At 42.1% G+C, this 19,771-nt stretch overlaps 1 protein-coding gene across 2 annotated transcripts; it reads right to left on the bottom strand.

Moving 5' to 3' along the window:
- Positions 1 to 4,325: 4,325 nt before the first annotated feature.
- On the bottom strand, positions 4,326 to 10,502 carry LOC112542458 (uncharacterized). Of its 2 annotated transcripts, XM_025175361.2 has the most exons (3): positions 10,412 to 10,502; positions 9,326 to 9,447; positions 4,326 to 8,217 (listed from the first exon to the last, which is right to left on the bottom strand). In XM_025175361.2, the coding sequence occupies exons 2-3, from the start codon at positions 9,441 to 9,443 to the stop codon at positions 6,284 to 6,286; spliced, it is 2,052 nt and encodes a 683-aa protein (XP_025031129.1). In that variant the 5' UTR covers positions 9,444 to 9,447; positions 10,412 to 10,502; the 3' UTR covers positions 4,326 to 6,283. The 2 variants fall into 2 exon arrangements, with proteins under 2 accessions (XP_025031129.1, XP_087985640.1); XM_088129514.1 differs by lacking the exon at positions 10,412 to 10,502 and having other exon boundaries at positions 9,326 to 9,488.
- Between the last annotated feature and the right edge of the window lie 9,269 nt (positions 10,503 to 19,771).

Genomic DNA, 19,771 nt, shown 5'->3' with positions numbered 1-19,771 from the left:
TGTTACTGTTAGCTTTTTGCAATAAAAAGACCACTGGTGATAAAGAAATCTAATGCTTCCCACTTGAGTCTGTTATCATCCCCAAGTTTAACCAATGACGATATGACCGGCTCATTTCTGCCCTGTGAATCCAGACAGAAGGGTTAATTCAGTAGCCCTGCCTTAGCATTTCGTGCAAAGACAACCTTTTGTGAACTCTCTGGAGTTAAGGGGTGTCCTTCTGCTCTGCCCTATAAATACCTGGCCTGCCACTGACCACCAGGATCTTTGGAGATGATCTTAGTGGCTCAGCAGCAGCCTGCTCTGCTTTGTTCCACAATATCCTAGTTTCCACATGTGCAATGTTTGTAGGACTTCCTTTGCCCCTGAGAATGGAATAGAATTGTTTTAATTCTTACATAAATAGTTTCTTAAAATATCAGACTGTACTCCACTGTCTAAATGTTAACTGGAGGCTAATTCATCACTGGCGTCAACAACAATGTGAAACATTTTGATAAATGTTAGCTGAATTCAACTTAATATTTTTTTTATCTTTGGCTAATGGTATATATGACAATTACCCTAAACTACAGCTTACAAACTAAAATATGGATTGTTTCATTCTAGCTTGCCAAATTGTGGAAATTCAGATTTAATATCTGTCAGAGACCCAAATGATGTTTACTAAACCCCATGGCTAGGTTAATAAAGTGAAACTATGCTTGTCTGAGATGTTCTGCTAAAACAATAGAATCAAGGAAGTTCAACATTTAGGGCAGAGCCAAACTGTCCTTTATCTAAGTTGAGAAGAGACAATGGGATTCCCTCTATGAATTACAGGAGGATCTGTTTCCTTACAGCATCATAGTTCAACATGAATGAAGGGCATGATTACTGGTGCTTCATCAGCAAAGCTGGGGAAAGCAGATTCTGGTACACTTTCAAAGCTAGTTTTTTTGGACCATCTTGCATAAGAATGTCCAGCACTGAGTTTGCTCTTTATTCACCTTTTTACAAGGTGAAGCGTACTCTGTAGCTTCAGTCTTTCTTGATGAAACTTAACTTTAGTCCTGATAACACTTGTTGGCCTCCAGCACAACAGTTCCAGGTTGAAAATTCCTTAAGTTTGGGGGAAAAAATACTTGAGGTTTGTTTGTTTGTTTGAATTAATCACTGTCCAACTACAATAGATTTTAGTTACGTCTAACCAATGTAGGGAGGGATTCATACCTCCTTGGTGAAGAAGACTGAGCCAAATTAAAAATTGATTTCAGATTTTTTTTTCTTTGTCAAATCTACTGAGCAACTGATAGACAGATGGGTTTTTTTTTTTGCTTTTCCTCTGAACATATATGAATAGGCCCTTTCTGCTGAATGTTTCTTGCCAACTTCTGTTGATTTTCAGCCTGAGCATTCCTGACACCATCTCTGCAGCTCCAGATTATTTGAGTTTAATTCTCTCTGGAGATTTTTCCATCTTTTCTCCTCCTTCACATTTCTTTTACAGTTTACTAAATTTTCTATCCTGTTCTCTTTTCTTTTCACATAGGAATAATTTCTGACTGTGCCTTTAAGTCACCTTACGCCTCAAGAAATAATAGCACCTTGCTGTCCCAAATTGATCTCCGATGCTAAGCAAAGTCAGCACTGGAGTGGGGGACCATTTGGGAATGTGAGAGGTGCAGGGCAGAAGACTAAAAAGCATTCCTAAGGAAGGAACATCAAACCGATTCTATAATACTCCCAAGAAAACTTGCATGGAGGCAATCTTCAGAAGTCAAGCTCAACTCAAATATATTTGTTGTTGTTGTTGTTCAGTCATTGTGTCTGACTCTTCATGACCCCATGAACCGTATTGTGCTAGGCCTTCCTATCCTTCACTGCCTCCTGGAGTTTGCTCAATTTCATGTTCATTGCTTCAGTGATGCTATCTAATCATCTCATCCTCTGCTGTCCCCTTCTCCTTTTGCCTTCAATCCTTCCCAGCATCAGGGTCTTCTCCAAAGAGTCCTCTCTTCGCATTAGGTGGCCAGAGTATCTGAGCTTGAGCTTCATTATCAATCCTTCCAATGAGCAGTCAGGGTTGATTTCCTTTAGGACTGACTGGTTTGACTTTCTAGCAGTCCAAGGGACTCCTAAGAGTCTTCTCCAGCACCACAATTCAGAGGCATCAGTTCTTCAGCCCTCAGCTTTCCTTATGGTCCAGCTCTCACAGCCATACATTGCTACTGGAAAAACCATAGTTTTGATTATCCAGATCTTTGTTGGCAAAGTGATGACTCTGCTTTTTAATATGCTGTCTAGGTTTGACATAGCTTTCCTCCCAAGGAGCAAGCATCTTTTAATTTCATGGCTGCAGTCTCCGTCTGCGGTGATCTTGGAGCCCAAATAAATAAAGTCTGTTACTGCTTCCATTTCTACCCCTTCTATTTGCCAAGTATTGATGGGTCCAGATGCCATGATCTTAGTTTTTTTAATGTTGAGTTTCAAGCCAGCTTTTGCACTCTCCTCTTTCACCCTCATCAAGAGGCTCTTTAGTTCTTCTTCACTTTCTGCCATTAGGGTGATATGGACATGTCTATGAAGTCATCAGATGCTGTGATATGTCTATACCTACAAAGATCAAAATAGTGCAACTAATGGTATTCCCTGTAACACTTTATGGAAGCAAAAATTCAACTTTGAAAAAGCAGGAGAGAAAGAGCATTGACGCTTTGAACTCTGGTGTTGGAGAAGGCTCCTGAGAATACTGTGGACAGCCAAGAAAACAAACCAATGGATCACTGAACAAATCAACCCAGAGTTCTCACTCAAGACACAAACAACCAGGCTCAAATTATCCTATTTTGGACACCTTATGCAAATACCTAGGTCTCTGCAGAAGGCTCTGATGCTGGGAATGGTGGAAGGCAAGAGAAAAAGAGGACAACCAGCAGCAAGGAGAATGGACTCAGTTACTGTGGTGATGGGGGCACTATTGGAAGACCTGAAGGATCAAGTTAGGGATAGATCATTATGGAGGAAATCTATGTAGTCACTAAGAGTCCACGCCAACCTGATGGCACATAATCAGATGAAGTCACCAAGAACTGAGCTCAACTTGAACAAGATTTACCTTTTCCCCAAAATGTATATAGGACAGCAGGAGTTTTTCTGAATGTCCTAAAGACCATCAAATTCTCCCCTTTTCCAGAGCACATAAAACGTAAAATTCAGAGACACATGACTATTCAAATGTAGCTGATTACTTATCTAGGTACATTTCTGTGACCAGGAGAAGCTTTACAGGGGTTTCAAATGGGACAAGTTTCTAGCAGGTTTGAAAAATCTTGATAGACATCTGGAATCTTTACCCATTTGGCAGATGAAAAAACATCACTAGGGTAGCATTCCAAAATATGCCTGCATAAGGTAAATCATTTTTCTAATGGAGGCATAGCTACTTAAATAGCAAATCTGAATTACTGATTAAACCCATTCTAATGCTTTTTTTTAAAGCAGGCGTTGTAAATAATTAGGGAAAAATATTAGGAAAAGTTGCAAAAGTATACACCAGGGTGGTCTAGGATGATGAAAGTTGGAGTCCAGAAAAAGTGACAGGGAGAAAAGCTGCCCACTGGGGCTATTGAATAAAAGGAATTGAATATGATTATGCACAAAACATTCAATTGCCTAGATAATCAAAGAGTGACTCTGATTGCCATTCTAACCAGAGAGATGTCAAAAACACCAGCCAACCAAAGAGGAAGACATTGGTCAAAACTACCAACCCATGCCATTTTATAAAAAAGCTAACAAACAAGACCTAAAATTGGCTTCTATTTGCTCAAGGCATGGAAAAGGCTAACAAGTGCTCTCTATGCCAAGCGTGCAAGGATTAAAAGACATCCTAGCATACACTGATATTGACCAATACATCTATTCCCTCCATGTGTGTTGCAGTTCAACACAGCCAGAAGACGCCAGATATAATGAATTAAAGTTGGAGAATAGGGTAGAGAACCTCTGATCCTCAAGATGATTAATTACACTTCCCTGCATCCTTCATTATTAGCTACGCTGGGGGCTGCTGGGAGTTGTAGGCAAGACAGAGATTCTCTTCTGCTGCTCTATCCTCTGCTTTTTGCTTATCATTTTTACAAAGTTTCCCCCAATCTCTCAGTGAATTGGTATGGGCCCCTTTGAGAGAAAATATTAATCCAAAAGTGAGAGGAAAATATAATTAAAAAGTAAGTAAACCTTCCCCCACCTCTTATTTGAGCGATTTTTAGGGTCAGAAGTGGAGTTTGCACAAATCCAGAGACCAGTTGTTTAAAACTTCATCTCCCTTGTGAATTCCCATGTAGTTTAAAGTTTTATTTATTTATTAAAAAAGGGTACTCTGACTTTCCAAGGCATATATATCACACAGGGTGGTTTATTAACAAAATCCCATTGAACAATAAAAACAGAAACAGATAAAAATATTCTGAAATGAAGGATTAACATTAAAAACAAACACACAAAAAAGAACAACAACAACAACAAAGAATCCTGCCTGGGGAAATAATTGCTTGTTGAAGCAGAAAAGTTTTAGCCAGCTAACAGAATACCAGTTAAATAGTGTGAGCAATGTATCTCCTGGGCAGGGATGCCCACAGGAGAGGTAAAAAAAGCCAAGATGGTGGCCACAGTGGTGCAAAGAAAGCCCCACCCTTTTTATATGTATCACATGCACAATGTATGTTTAAAAGGGGTGGGGCTTAAATTGCAGCCACCATTTTGACATGTTTTACCCTCTTTGAGGATGTCCTTGAAAAAATTGGGTAGACATCTGGAATCTTCACCCATTTGGCAGATGAAAAAAATCACTAAGACAGCATTCCACCCCAAAATATACTTGCATAAGGAAAATATTTTTTTCTAATGGATGTGTAGCTACTTAAATAGCAAATTTAAATTACTGATTAAGCCCATTTTAAGGATGCCCCTCCTCTTGGGGTAAAATATCCCATCCACGCTCACATCTTAACAAATTGTTCCTTTGCAATAGATAAAACACAGAGAAGCTGACAATAGATATTCGTGTTCAAGGTTTGATAAGGTTCTCCCTTGTAGGGATTAGATTTGAAGGAAATGGCAGGAGTTTAAGGGAGGCACCTGCCAATTCCAGGCCCTTTCAGTTTTGGTTCAGAATGACACTGGGGCAGCCAATGGGAAAAAGCCTGGGTGCGCAGGAAGCCAATCAGGAAGCCGATGTTCCAATAAGTGTCTGCCTCCTTGCTAAGGCAAATCACACTGAGGAAAACTGAAGGACAGAAGAGGCACGGCTGTCCCTCCAAAATGCCCCTTTTGAGCTGCAATTTCCTATCTGGCCACAATGAAAAGCATAACAGTCGACAGGGCCACATTTCCCAACATTGGTTCAAAGAGTTCTGGATGTTAATGTAACATGAGCAATGTTAAGGATGCCTGGTGTTGTTATGTAATTCAGTCACAAAATGGCACCTAACATCAGATGGATGGAGCCACACCTTTCCTCTTCTTCTTGGAAAGAGATCAGAATGGCTGTATCTAAGTTTCTCACTGGTGCACCCATGACAATAGTTTCCCTTCTTTGCATTCTTTGTCATTCATGATTTCTCCATTGGTGCAAAAAAAAAAAAAAAAGTTTGAGCCTTACCTGTCTGGGACTTAGCTTATGAGCAGCATACACAACATTTAAACATGCAATATAAGTCATCTCTTATGTAGAAAAAGTTCAGGACCATTAAATGTAGTGGTCCTTTCAACAATGCTCTTCTCGTTTTTGCTCCAACAGATGAATAAGTCTTTTCCACTGTACTAAACTTTAGGACATGAATAGCAATCAGGCCCTAGCCCAATACTTTTCCAAATTAATTTAAAAAACATGAAAAAGAACAGAAATGCCAAAGGAGTGACTTCTGTATAAGGAGAAGCAGTGCAGAAAAGTGTTGTATCACATATGTTCACTTTGTGAATACCTAGAGAGTCTTAGTTGAAGTGATTAAGAAATATACTTTAATCATAAGAATTAAATTAGTAAGTCTCTTCAATTTACTCTAACTCTTCAAGGAAGTCAAGAGCACCTAGACAAGATGACAGATTTATGATGGTTTAGGCAAAAGTTTCCTAGAAATATATTCCTATCCTGCCCTACTTTGTGTACTTCTGCTCCATATTGCCTCTTGTGAATTTCCTGATGAGAAATGATACAGTGCTAAGACAGAAACACTTTTTTCCATTAAAAGAATAGTTATGGTTCCTTGCTCTGTTAAATTTTGGTAAATAATTGCTAGACTTATGGCATGACAACTTTTGCCGCATTCTGATCACGACTAAGAATTTTCTCCTCTTCAAATTCTTTTATCTCAAACAATTTCCGAGGTTCAATTGAAGCATTTTCCACATTCCAAACATTCAGCGGTTTCTCTCCTGTGTGAATCCTCTGATGTCGAATAAGGAGCGTACTGGAAAAAAAGTTCTTTCCACACTCCAAACATTTGAATGGTTTTTCCCCAGCATGACGCCTCTGGTGCTTATTAAGAAGTGAGCTCTCACTAAAGCCCTTGCCACACTCTTGGCATTTAAAAGGTTTCTCCCCTGTGTGAGTTCGTTCATGCCTGATCAGGAGGGTGCTCCAAGTAAAGCTTTTTCCACACTCCAAACATTTAAAGGGCTTGTCGCCGGTGTGGGTTCTCACGTGAGAAATAAGAATGGAGTTGTGACTAAAACTCTTGCCACACTCCTGACATTTGAAAGGTTTCTCCCCAGTGTGGATCCTTTTGTGAGAGGTAAGGTGTATGTGCTGACGAAAGCTCCTTCCGCACTCCAGGCATTTAAATGGCTTCTCACCTGTATGGATTCTTCGGTGGGATGTCAGGTGGATGTGCTGACGAAACCTCTTTCCGCACTCCAGGCATTTGAAGGGTTTCTGTCCTGTATGCATCCCTTGATGCGCCGTAAGGATTCCACTCTGACTAAAGCATTTCCCACACTCCTGGCATTTAAAGGGCTTCTCACCTGTGTGAATCCGCTGATGTGCAGTAAGGCTTCTGCTCTGACTGAAGCATTTCCCACATTCCTGGCACTTGTATGGTTTCTCCCCTGTGTGGCTTATCTGATGCCTAATAAGGTTTGTGCTATCGATGAAGCTCTTGTTGCACTCCAAGCATTTATAGGGCTTCTCCCCTGTGTGGATTCTTTTATGTCGAATAAGTTCAGAGCTGCGACTGAAGCTCTTCTCACACTCCGGACATTTAAATGGCTTCTCCCCTGTGTGGGTTCTTTCGTGCCGAACAAGTTCAGAGCTATGACCAAAGCTCTTTTCACACAGGAGGCATTTAAATGGTTTCTCTCCCGTGTGGGTTCTTTCATGCCGAATCAGGTGTGAACTCTGGCTGAAGCTCTTCCCACACTCTTGGCACTGAAATGGTTTCTCTCCTGTGTGGGTTCTTTTGTGAGAAGTAAGATGTATATGCTGACGGAAACTCTTCCCACACTCCAGGCACTGAAATGGTTTTTCTCCTGTGTGAATTCTCTCATGAGAGGTAAGGTGTATGAGCTGGCGAAACCTCTTACCACATTCCAGGCATGGAAATGGTTTTTGCCCAGTGTGCATTGCTTGGTGCGCAGTAAGAATGCCGCTTTGACTGAAGCACTTCCCACACTCTAAGCATTTATAGGGTTTCTCTCCAGTGTGGCTTCTCTGATGGGAAGTAAGAATGCCACTGTTACTGAAACACTTTCCACACTCCAAGCATTTGTAAGGTTTCTCTCCTGTGTGGCTCCTTTGGTGGGAAGTAAGGTTTCTACTTTGACTGAAGCTCTTCCCACACTCTGGACACTCATATGGTTTCTCTCCAGTGTGAACTCTTTTATGCCTAATAAGTTCTGAGCTCCTACTAAAACTCTTCCCACACTCAACACATTTAAATGGTTTCTCTCCTGTGTGAACTTTCCAACACATTTTCATATCTGATGTCTCATCCCAACTTTCTACATATGTAGAAGCCTCATGCCTTTTTCCTTCTCTTGGAATGTTTTGATGGACCGAAATTTCATGGAAACCAATGTCCAAATTAGCAAAAGATTCATTCCTTTCACTGATTAGGTTTCCTTTCTCCTTCATTCCCCCTGAATTCCCAAGATGGTCTTCCACATCTTGGCACATATAACTTTCCTCCAGCACTGGTTGTGCCCCCCCATCATTTCCTCTGATCAACACTTCCCCATCTGAAATGAAGAGAAAAATCTGATGTAAGTCAACGTCCAGTAGAGGAATGAGCACAATCAGTTATTTAAGCTAGACAACAAACTCTATCCCTATCTGAAAAAAAAATTAAAGGGACAACATCCTGTCCAATTGATTAATACTAAATGCCGAACAAAAAAGATACTATTTAAGACATCTCTTAGCCACGAGTTAGCATTTGCTGAGAGAGAGAGAGAGAGAGAGAGAGAGAGAGAGAGAGAGAGAGAGCGCACAGTTCAATGAAGGTGTCAACACAGTGTGTATCCACTGTAAAAAAGGCCAACAGCATGTTAGGGATAATAAGAAACAGTATTGAAAATAGAGATGTCAGTATCATAAAAACCTTATATAAATCAGTGGTGCAACCACATTTGGAATATTGTGTCTGGTCACTGCACCTCAAAAAGGATATAGCGGAACGAGTATGTATAGCAATTGTATATAGTGAGTATAGTGAAGGTTAAGAAGAGGGCAACTGAGATTATCAAGGGGCTGGAGCAGCTTCCTTATGAGGAAAGGTTGTGACATTTGGGGCTTTTTAGCCTAAAAAGGAGACAAATTAAAGATGATATGATTGAGCATACAAAATTATGCATGGTATGGATAAAGTGGACAAGGAGAAGCAATTTTCCCCTTCCCAAAATACTAGAACCAGAGGTTACCCAATGAAATTGAACCTTGAAAAAATCAGGACAGACAAAAGGAAATATTTTTTTATATGATGCATAATTCAATTTTGAAATTCGGTACCATGAGCGTGGTGCTGGTCACCAGCTTGGCTGGCTTCAAAAAAGGGTTGAACCGTTTCATGGAAGCCATGGGGATCAATAACTATTAGTCATGATGAGAGTGTGACTGCGTCTGAAGGCCATCTGATGGGAGACCAGTGGGCTTCCTTGTGTGATTGGTTGGTAAGTGTGAGAACAGACTGCCAGACTAGATGAGCCAGGGATCTGATCCAGCATATTCTTACTATCTTCTGAAACTGTAGTGATTTTTTCCCCTGCCACTCTGGCATAAGACATTTCTATCCCTTTTTTCTCCTGCTTTTACTAGCACATCTTTTTCTCTCCCATTCAGAATGCTTACGTTCATCAGCCATATTCTGGAAGGGCATACTGTTGTAGGTCTTTCCAGCTGAAGCTTTATGTCCTTCTTGTGATGCAAGGCCTTCCTTTTGGAATTTGTCTACTGCAGGGTCTTCCATGTTCCTGTAATTTTTGGAAACACAAAAAGAAAGTGAATTGGGCATGTGGAATGAGGAGATGACCCACTAAAGAAATAGTATGTTTGGCGAGACTGAAAGAAGTCATAAGAATTAGCAGATAAGGTGTATAGAAAGACTCAAAGAAATCTGAGAAAAGCAGTAAGTTAATTAATGAAGACGGATCAATATAGCAAGCATTTATCCATGCAGACCTAAGGAATTAAGATGGACTTGATGATACCTACTTAATTAAAAACCAGTTGAGTTTGACTCTGGGTGACCTAACAGACACTTCTATGTACCTTGAATGCATACATACCCAAAAAGTGGGGTATACATTGAATAAACACACATGCAGTTATCTTGGCAACAACATGCAAGAGTTTTGCCCTTGCCTTCTTCCAGGATGTGTTCGGACTTCCTAGTCTACCCTACAGTTCTGAAATTTCCTAGTGGTCTCCCATCCAATCCCATACTAATGAGAGCCAACCCTGTTTGGCCTTTTGAACTAAGCTAGATGCCTTTATGACAGAAACCAAGAGCAAGCCTCTCTTCCCCCTTCAGACAGTTAGACTACTGAATAAAGTTTGGGCAGACCCGACTCCTTCTGTATCTAAAAGGTTTAAAAGCTCAGTTGCAGTCTTGAAAGCAAATTTTTGGGCTGACTCTGGGAAACGCAAATTCATCCTTCATTTTAAACGTACAGAACCCAGCCTGCACCTTGTACGTTGGCGGCATGGAAGATCCCTTGTCAGACGGACTTCAGACAACTACAGTAGCTTTGGCACAAAGGAGGAGGAGCCTGGGATGTGTTCATTGCAAAAAGCGTGGAGATGGGGGGGCGGGGATTCTCTCCCCTAGCTGCCTGTCTTTTCTTTCTCACCCTTCCCTGACTGGCGGGACTTTTCCATTACAAGATCCCTTCTGCCTCCCCTTCTCCAGCCAAGCCCAGGGTCCCCGTAACTTACCAGCTACGGGGATAGCTGTAGCTCTGGATGCCACCCTCCAGAACTGCTCAGCTTCCATAGAAAAGCGAAGCCGGGGTGGAGGGGGGAGGAGGATGCAGCCGGAAATGGCTTTTCGGTGCCCCCCCCCATGCCTTTCTAGGACTGTGCATTCAGTCTTTTTAACCCTTAGAGGAGAGCTTGCCACTTCCAAAGTGGCACCTTCTGGCGCGGGAAGAGAAAGCGAGGGAGAAAAAAAGGGAAACGGAACCAGTTTGGACCTGGTGGGTGCATGCAAGCTTAAAGCAGCGATTTTGCTGCTTCTACCCCACGAAAAAACAAAAACAATTCTCCCCCACGAAAAAAATTCCTCCCCATGAAAAAAACAAAATAAAATAGCCTGAAAATTCAGGAGCTGGAAAACGGATACCAGTAGGTTGCGTTCTTTGCATCTCTGCTATATTTCCCGCATGAAAAACGGCAAGAACTGAATTTACATATTGCATTACCCCGTAAGCCAAGGTTTATAAACCGTAATGGCTCTGTTCAGTACAGGTTAAAATAAAATTAAACAATCTACCCCTGATGGTTGAATGCATTCAGGTTCAAATTCTGAGCTTCCAGTTTTCCCCATGACCTAACTATTAACTCCCTTCCTCCTTTATATATTATTAGAGATGTCACAGGATGGAAGTGTGAAAAGCGTGAGTTTCTCCTCCCCACTTGCAGTCATCAGTTTACTTGACTGAATTTGTTTTCATGCACAGAGCGATTGTGGTTTCCTTCAAAAGCTAAATAGCAAAATTCTTCAAGTGGAGCTTATCTCCTGGTGATTTCATGGGACCTTCTTCACAACAAGTTTTTTTTTTCTCTATTGCCTACTTCCATTATCTTCCTTAATTCCCTAATCTATCCTACAGACCCTTTTGTATGCACACCAATGCCACATGTTTGTACAAAGAGGTGAGTCTTTGATGATGGTGCCACAACCACCATCTCATCTTTTTTAGCCCTTTCATGAATGTTGGTGGGTTGAAATAAGAAGCTAAGAATCCCACCTTGAGTTCTGGACTAAATAAACACTAAGCTATCTTAATATCTCTTTAGAGTCAGTCTAAGCACACTTATTTAGAAGCAATTTAATTAAACCTAGATGACATATCCATTTATTTATTAAACTAACAGCCCACCCCAATCTAATGATTCCCAGTGATTTATATACTCTAGTATATAACAAAAATTAAAGCATCCATGGTATTAAACAGACAAGTAACATATAACCTCTCCCCAAGTAAAAGAACTACAGAAACAGTAAGTGAAAAACAAAAATAAAGAAACAAGAGATGATGTGGTGCTTAAGCTTAGGAGAATGCCCTCCAAAATAACTGTTTTAACATTTTCCCAAGGGCCAGCAAGGAGGGGGCTAGTGTGATTTCTGTTGGGAGGCTATTGCAAAGCATTGGCACCACCAGTGAAGCAGCACCTTTTAACTTCAGCCACTCTGACCCCTTGGAAGTGTGGGTCTGGAAGATCTAATAGTCTGGGCTGATTGTGGTTGGAGCAAATGATCCTACAGATACCCAGGTGCCAAGCCAGAAAGGGCTTTACAGATCAACGCTAGCAACTTAAATTGTTTCTGTAAATCAATCAGCAGCTGTGCAGGGCCCACAGAATCGGTGTTAAAGGCTCCCAGCATATTTGTAACCAGATACTTATAAATCATAGATGTCCCTTCCCAACCATGATGATAAGTGTCATGGTATCATGAAGCAAGCTCTACCCTTTCATAGTTGTATTGCAGCACCACACGTAATTAGTGGAGTTTGCATTGTTTGCATGGTCAGGGATTGTAGAAGGATACATTCTTGGATTTTGAGCATACAGAGACTCAAGTCTTAAACATCTATGCTCGTAATCCAAGAATGTCCCCTTCCATAATCCCTGGTCATTGGCTTGGCCTTTGTGAAAGAAGGTAAACCTGGCCTTGGGAAAGGAGAAGGAAAGAACAAACCATTAAGGGGGGACTTTCAGAAGAGATTACTCAGTTCTGAGAAAGAGAAAAGCATAAGGAAGAAACTCAAAATAACCCTGCCTTGATTTTGTTTGGTATAAGATGGAGTAGAGAGGAAGTTGGACACGCTTTCAAGATTCTGTTATTCTCCTGTACAACAATAAAGAACAGTCCTGGAATCCCTGTTGTGCCTGTTTTTTGTTCTTGCCTATCTTGAAGGGCTGACAGCCTTGTAGGAATTTGTTTATTTACAAACTGCATAACCTACTTCAGTCCAAAACTCTGTAGTGTTTACAACTAGAACAATACAATAACTCCAAAAGAACAACAGTTATCAAACCAATAGATCAAATATCAATTTCCAAGCAAGTAACAGGAAAAACCAACTGTCTTCTAAAAGACCTGTAGTTGAGAAATAATAACACCATTCTCTGAAGGTTCTGCATAAATTTTAAGTATTAAAATATTAACCAGCAGGGAGGCATCAAAATGTCCAACAGTTCTGGACACAGATATAGATGATACTATATACCAAATAACTCATAAGAAAAACTGGCCCAAATGACACTTAGACTGTCCAAGAGTCTGACTCAGAATAATGTGGTTTCCCATGAAAAATTCCCATGGGCAATTTTGAATCAAGTGGGGCACAATCTGTTTGACAAAAAGCTCTCTCTTCACTTGCTCGTTCCACAATTCTTGTATTTTCCCCCCTCTAGATTGGCAACAGGCAAATGAATATGGAGGAAAAAATAAGAAACTCAAACCCCCTCAACAAATGGAACCTTTGCGAAAGGCCTTCCAAAAACAAGCTAGAGGGTCTATTTTCCAAGGTCACACTGAAGACCAAAGCTTTATGAGTCTACAGAAAGCAAAAAAGACAGCAAAGAAACCACGTGAAAACCAGAATGAGAAAATCTTTTCCATGTGCAGATTACCTTCAGTGATGTCAACGAACACATATCATAAAGAAGCCATGCAAGTGCTCTTACCATGGGAAAACCTTCAATGCCCAGTCACATCTTATCATACATGAGAGGATTCACACAGGGGACAAACCCTACAAGTGCTCTGTGTGTGAGAAGAACTATAGCTGCAATTCACGCCTGATTGTACATGAAAAAAATTCATACTGGGGAGAAACCCTACAAGTACTCTGAACGTCGGAAGAACTTTAGTCACAATTCAAACCTGATTGTACATAAACAAACTCATACTGAGGAGAAGCTCCTATTGTGTCAAATCATTCGGTCACAGTTCTTTCCTTATTAAACATGAAAAAACCCACATGGGGGAGAAACCATACAGATGTTCCTTGCAAAGAGCTTCAGGCAGTGTTCCTACCTTACCATTAATGACCCTAACCACTGTTCCAGTGTTCCAGCTGTGGGAAGAGCTTCATGCACAGTTCTCACCTTATTGAACACAAGAGGACCTACACAGGGGGGAAAACCTACAAATGCTCTGCTGCAAGAATTTTTGGTATAATTCGCAACTGGTACAGCATCAGCAGACCCACACAGGAGAGAAACCATACAAGTGCTCAGTCTGTGGGAAAAGCTTCAGTTATAAGTCAGATCTTGTTCGATATGAGAAAACCCACTCATGAAAAAAACCAGTGCCAGTGCACAAAGTGCGGGTTGTAATAAGACACATGTGCTGAAAAAAGCCATGGTACAGACAGCCACTCACTCTGGGGAAAGCTTGTGCTCTCACTCATGGGAATAGTTGTGGCCTGTCAATGTAATATACACACACAGGAAAGTGTGCTCCATAGTGCTAGGAACATGGCAGTTGTGGAGAGTCTAGAATTTACTGTTTCCACTGATTGTAGGTTTATTTCTCTAATCTTGGCTTCTCATATCTCTAGTCATATTTTGGGGCTCCTTTTCAAAATTCAGTGGACCACTGAAAATACAAAATTATGGTGCTCTCAGTCTTGACAAATGCTGATCTTTCAGGAACTTACTATCACAAGTAAAGAACTGAAAAACCATTGATCCTCCTTTGGAATCCTGTTTATAAATAACGAGAATGGTAGGCTTGGCTGACTCTGTCACTCCTACCATGTTCCTTGGGAGTATTTGAGCTGCAGTCTTTCAAGCAAGCATTTGTCTTGTTTAAGTATACATTAATTAAGTATACATACATTAAGTATGGGTGGGCACCAATGAAACAAACAAAGGCTGTAGCAGAGGAAGGATTTCATTTGAGAATTTCTGTGTATCAACCTGTGTTTTTATTTAACACTATAACTGGTTGTTGTAACTTGTGAAACATGCATGACAACAGGAAGAAGTCAGCAAAAACAAGAGAATTATCATCACTGGGTGTAGTTCAATTTCTGGAGTACTGATGTAATAGCATCCTTCTAAGCCCTGCTTCTTGCCCAAATACTAAAAATCCCTAAAGCAGCAGACCACTGATTTGAATGCAGGTTTTTAAAAGTAATTTTCAGCTGTATAGCATTCCTCCTGGGGAAAAATGCATTGAAAGCCTCCTCCTGGGTAGACATGTATACAATTATGCAGTTAGTAAACTGTATGAGGATACAACGCAAGCCAGTGAGTGGCAACTCAGGAGGTAAGCCTAAATCACTGCAGCGGGGGTCACTTCTGTAATAAGGGATAAAAGGCATCTTCAGGGTCCAACCAGCCCTCCTCTGAGGGCTTTCAGTTCTGAGGTAACCTGCCTGTGGGTGAACAGCAACTGGAAAAGTAGGTCTCCTCCTTCTGCCACCACCACCCACTATAAATCAGTTTCTCCCTTTCCCACCAGCCCTCTGGGGAGCCAGGAGAGGATTGAAGGGGGCCTCCTCACCCCCACCCTGGGTCTGGTCAAACATCAAAGGGAAACCAAAACTTTAGGAGTCAGTAGTTCAGCCAAGCTGAGGTGGGTGCTAGAAGGCCACCAGTCAATTCCAGGATTGAAACAAAAATCAACTTTGCTGAAGAAAATAGAAAACAGGTTTCCACACACACAATTCACAGTTTAAATACAAAAAAAACCCTAACGGAATTCCAACCGTAGCTAAATAACTCAATTTTAAACCTTGCCTGAGGTAACTGCAGATTCCAAGCAATTCCCTCACAACTTTTCCCGCCAAAATCTGACAAACCCCTTACTTTTCCTGTATTGGCCCTTGGGGGTCAGGTGACTCCCTCTGGGCACAGAAGGTGGGTTTTTGATTTAAAGGGCCAGCTGCTCCCCACCACAACTCCCAAGTCAGGAACAGATCTTTACTGTATTAAGTCACTCAATCATCCCACCTGAAAAATGGCCATTTTAAGCAGGCAGCTGTCACACACGCTGCTCCCAGGTTCGGCTTATGGTCACTCACTCACACACTCACAGCCTGTCGAGGCACGCGGATCTTGTCAGCCCCCCTTGCTTTCCACCTGGGTTTTCCAGATAGGTGCGGCTGGAGCAGACAGACACACAGCCCTGGTCAACAGCCGGGAAATAATTAGGGACACACACAAATCACTTCCAACCGAACACTGAAGCCCAAGAAGTTCTTTGTAATACACGGAGATCCAGTGAATTTAAAGTAACAGCAAAACTTTACTGGTTGCAAGGTACATCTGCACTCTCTCTCTCTCTCTCACACACACACACACACACACACACAAACATGTCCTTCCCAACTAGGCTGCCAGGCACTAGCTAGAGGGATGGAAGCCGCCAAGTCTGGATCCAAAGATTCAGCTCAGACGACTCAAGACGACTCAGAGTGGGCGGGCTTTGGGACCCCTTTTATCCCCAAAAGTCCTTGTTTGGTTGATTTACAAGTAATGGGATTGGGGTGAGGATTTCCATGTGCTCAGGCCCAACTTCCTTTTTCTGGTTCAGGTCCTTTGTTTTTTTCCTTAACACTTGCTTCCTTCTTATCTACCTCCCTGAAGGGATCTCATAGACAAGACTCCTGGCTTTTGTCCTCTCTGCTTACATCCCTGCTTCATCTTTAGTTATGGCAGCTTCAGCCTAGTCTCACACAGCGAACAATTAGATCTCCAGATGGCTTCCATTAGCTATAACCAGCATGATCAGTTGTGATAGGGTGATGCTGTATAACTCCCAGTAAATTCACCCAGCATGGCCAGTAGCAAGGGATAATGGGAGTTGTAGTTCTAGGCATCCAGCAGAAGCCACAATGAGGGCACACTTGTCAGGGCCTCATTGCACAAGTGGCATAAATGCTGTCAGTTCCATCATGTGGTTTCACTTTTGCCTCCATGGAAGCTCATGTTTCTACTTTGGAAGAAACCAGTTGCTCACATCTCACTTACCACAACTGACTATCCTAGGCAGGGACAATCTTGGCTCTCTAAGAAGCATCCATAATTTTCTCTTGAACAATTTGCTTTTTTCTTGTAGATTTCAGCTGCAAAAAATGTCGTTCTGTAGACTGCCCATGTTTCTCTGATTTGATTCAAGCGATATACTGCTCCCACCACCAAATGAAAGGTTTTCCTTATTTAAATCCCTTCCCTTCCCTTTCCCCAGGAATTCCAAAACTCCATTTAAGGGTAATATAGTGCCTTATTAAGAGTTATTGTTTGGGGAAGTAAAAGGGACCTATATCAGGTGTTTGGGTGACTGTGTCAGGACCATATAGAAATATGTTTGCAATAGCCCATTGATTTCAATTGATGGATGGCTAGATAGATAGGTATGTGGGGGTGGATAGGATGAAACCAATGCAATCTGATTTTCCAGCTTCTGAATAACTTGTTCCTGCAGTAAGTTTTAGAAGCTTTAAAGCAGCACGCTTTTTTTCCCCATGCAAGTACCAACAAAATAAAGATGTCACAGCAGGGATTTTGATCTGTGACTTCAACTGACTCTGTCTCTTGATCAGTTATAGGAGTAGAGGTAGGGAAACTACTACAGAATACTTTAAAATAGAAACATTCATCATGGTAAAAAAAAGAGGATAAACTGGGGATTATTAATGACATGTTTAGATGCAAAAATAGACCAAAAATGATGAGTGGTGAATTTTAGCCCATAATTAGGGGAAAGTATTTAATCCAAGTGGACAAATTCCGTTGGGGGTTCTGGGGGTTTTCTTAAATGCTGTTGCATTGGAAGCTGGAAGCTGTGTGGGTTTGGATGGGGAGGAACTGTCTCAGACTCAATCCTACCAAGACTGAGTGGCTGTGGATATTTGGACCACCCAGATCTGGGAAAACTCCATCTTTGACCTTGATGGAGAGCACTTCCCTCTTCAAGATTGGTGTGCAATCTGGGGCTCTTCTTGGACTCATTGCTCCTTGAAGAGTAGGTGGCAGCAGTGGCCAAGAAAGCCTTTGCACAGCTTCATCTGGTGTGCCCCTAGTGCCTTTTTCTAGATCAGTGGGCCCTTCAGACAGTCACTCATCCCCTAGTCACTTTGTGGCTTGACTACTACAACATGTTCTGTGTGGGGCTGCCCTTGAAAATCACCCAGAAGCTTCAACTGGTTCAGAATGCAGGGGCACGAGTATTGATGCACATGACTTTCTATGCCCATGTAATACCTCTGCTTTGTGAACTGCACTGGTTACCAGTTTGCTTCTGGGTGTGATTCAAGATGCTTGTTGTTTCCTAATAAGCCCTGCATGGCCTAGGGCCTGGTTACTTCAGGGACTGCCTGCCCCCCACAGTATCTGCCCAACCATTTCCATCTTGCAGGGTTGGTGTGCTCTGGGTTCCTTTGATTAAACAATGTCATCTATTGGGACCCTAGAACCATGTCTTCTCTGTAACAGTGTCTGCCCTCTGGAGTGAGGTTTCCCCCCACAAGATCTGGATTGTTCCCCATTCCACTCTGGTTCAGAAGAGTGGTAAAGACCTGGCTCTTCACCCAGGCCTTTGGCAAGGGAGAGTGAGACCCCTCGCTTCATTTCATCTGGTCTGCCATGCTTGCCATCTTTTATCTTGTATTGATTTTATTGTAATTTCTTTGCTTGATTGTTGTGAGCTGTTCAGAGTTGTTGGGAGTCAAACAGCATACACGATGATGATGATGATATTTTTAAAAGGCTAAAATTGACCCCAGTTCCAATAAAGAAACCCACTCCTTCAGCCTGAGACCTCGAGACTCTCAAAAGCTGATCAGCAAGCCTTGGGAAAGATTTGAGATTGGGCTCTTGCGAAGATCAGCCTATGAGCTCTCCAAGGTCCTGAATCAGAGAGAACAAGTCCCTGCTTGCTAAGTGGCCTCAGGCCAGTGACTCCTTCAGTTCAACCTACCTTCCAGGGTTGTTGTTGAGTGCCATTTGGGCCCCCCTTTTGGGCAGACATCGTTCCAGCCTCTTGCCACACTCCAAAAGCTGGAGAATCTGTTGCAGCTCCTGACCCCTCAAATTACCACCCACTCCTAACCCAACTCATAGAGTTGAACAAAACATTCATACTGGTTGCCCCTGCTGCTGCTTCTGCTGCTTCTCTGCCTGTTAATCCCTGCTTAACACTATCATACATTGGTCTGGAGCCCACCATCCACCCACTACTCATTGCAGTGAAATGCAATGAAGGGAGGAGGAAAGTTTAACTCAAGCTAAAAAGGAAACAAAAGAACACATCCTCTCCAGCAGCCAACTCCCATATAAGCAGGGATTAACACCAGACATACAATCAGGAAGAAAACAATACTCTAATCACGGAATGACCAAGGAGAAAACCACACCCCCACCAACCCTAGCAGGGCAAGCTATTGTATATAAATAAGGAGCAAAGCCCACACTCACCAGCACTGACGACATTACCTAAGTGGGTAATGAAACATCTGTAGGCAAGCAATCAAGCTCAGGGAGCACCAAGAACTCCACAGTTGAACCCTAAGCTATGTATATTTTCTTCTATTGATTACTAGTAGCAGATGAAAAAAAAAAGTAGGAAATCAGTTAAGCGAAAAGCCATGCAGTTGAGTAATTCAGTTACAGTCCATCGATCTGATGACCAAACTCACCTTCCCTGTGTTCAGTTGGGGTCATGTTACAATCCAAAGGCTCAGAGTAGGAGCGAGTGTGAGCTCGTTGTTTTGTGTTATGTCACTTCTGGATTTGATTAAGATGTGATTCAAATAGATCAGTGTTTCTCAAACTTGGCAACTTTAAGATGCGTGGGCTTCATTTCTCAGAATTCCCCAGCCAGCATGCTGGCTGGGGAATTCTGGGAGATGAAGCCCACGCATCTTAAAGTTGTCACGTTTGAGAAACACTGAACTAGATGGTTCTCCTGCCGGTGGCACAGTTGTGAGTTTGGTGGTGCGAGATTTCTTTGCCGTTTCCACCTGCAGTTCTTTTACAACACGCTTGCACGGTCCCCCCCCCCGCATAGAAAATCAGAAAGTCTTCTCCCTAAGGAACACGTGCAGGGCGTCTGAA

The sequence above is a fragment of the Python bivittatus genome, unplaced genomic scaffold (genome assembly GCF_059951505.1).
Source record: "Python bivittatus isolate LINGU-HERP-01145 unplaced genomic scaffold, Pbiv_v1 ctg000810_np1212, whole genome shotgun sequence".
Lineage (NCBI taxonomy): Eukaryota > Metazoa > Chordata > Lepidosauria > Squamata > Pythonidae > Python > Python bivittatus.
This window is presented reverse-complemented; position numbering and strand designations above follow the sequence as displayed.

Coding starts and splice junctions, on each gene's coding strand:
- LOC112542458 (XM_088129514.1), bottom strand. CDS start 9,488: ATGCCCAATTCACTTTCTTTTTGTGTTTCCAAAAATTACAGGAACATG. Junction 8,218..9,325: donor CCAGAATATGGCTGATGAAC/GTAAGCATTCTG, acceptor TCTTCATTTCAG/ATGGGGAAGTGTTGATCAGA.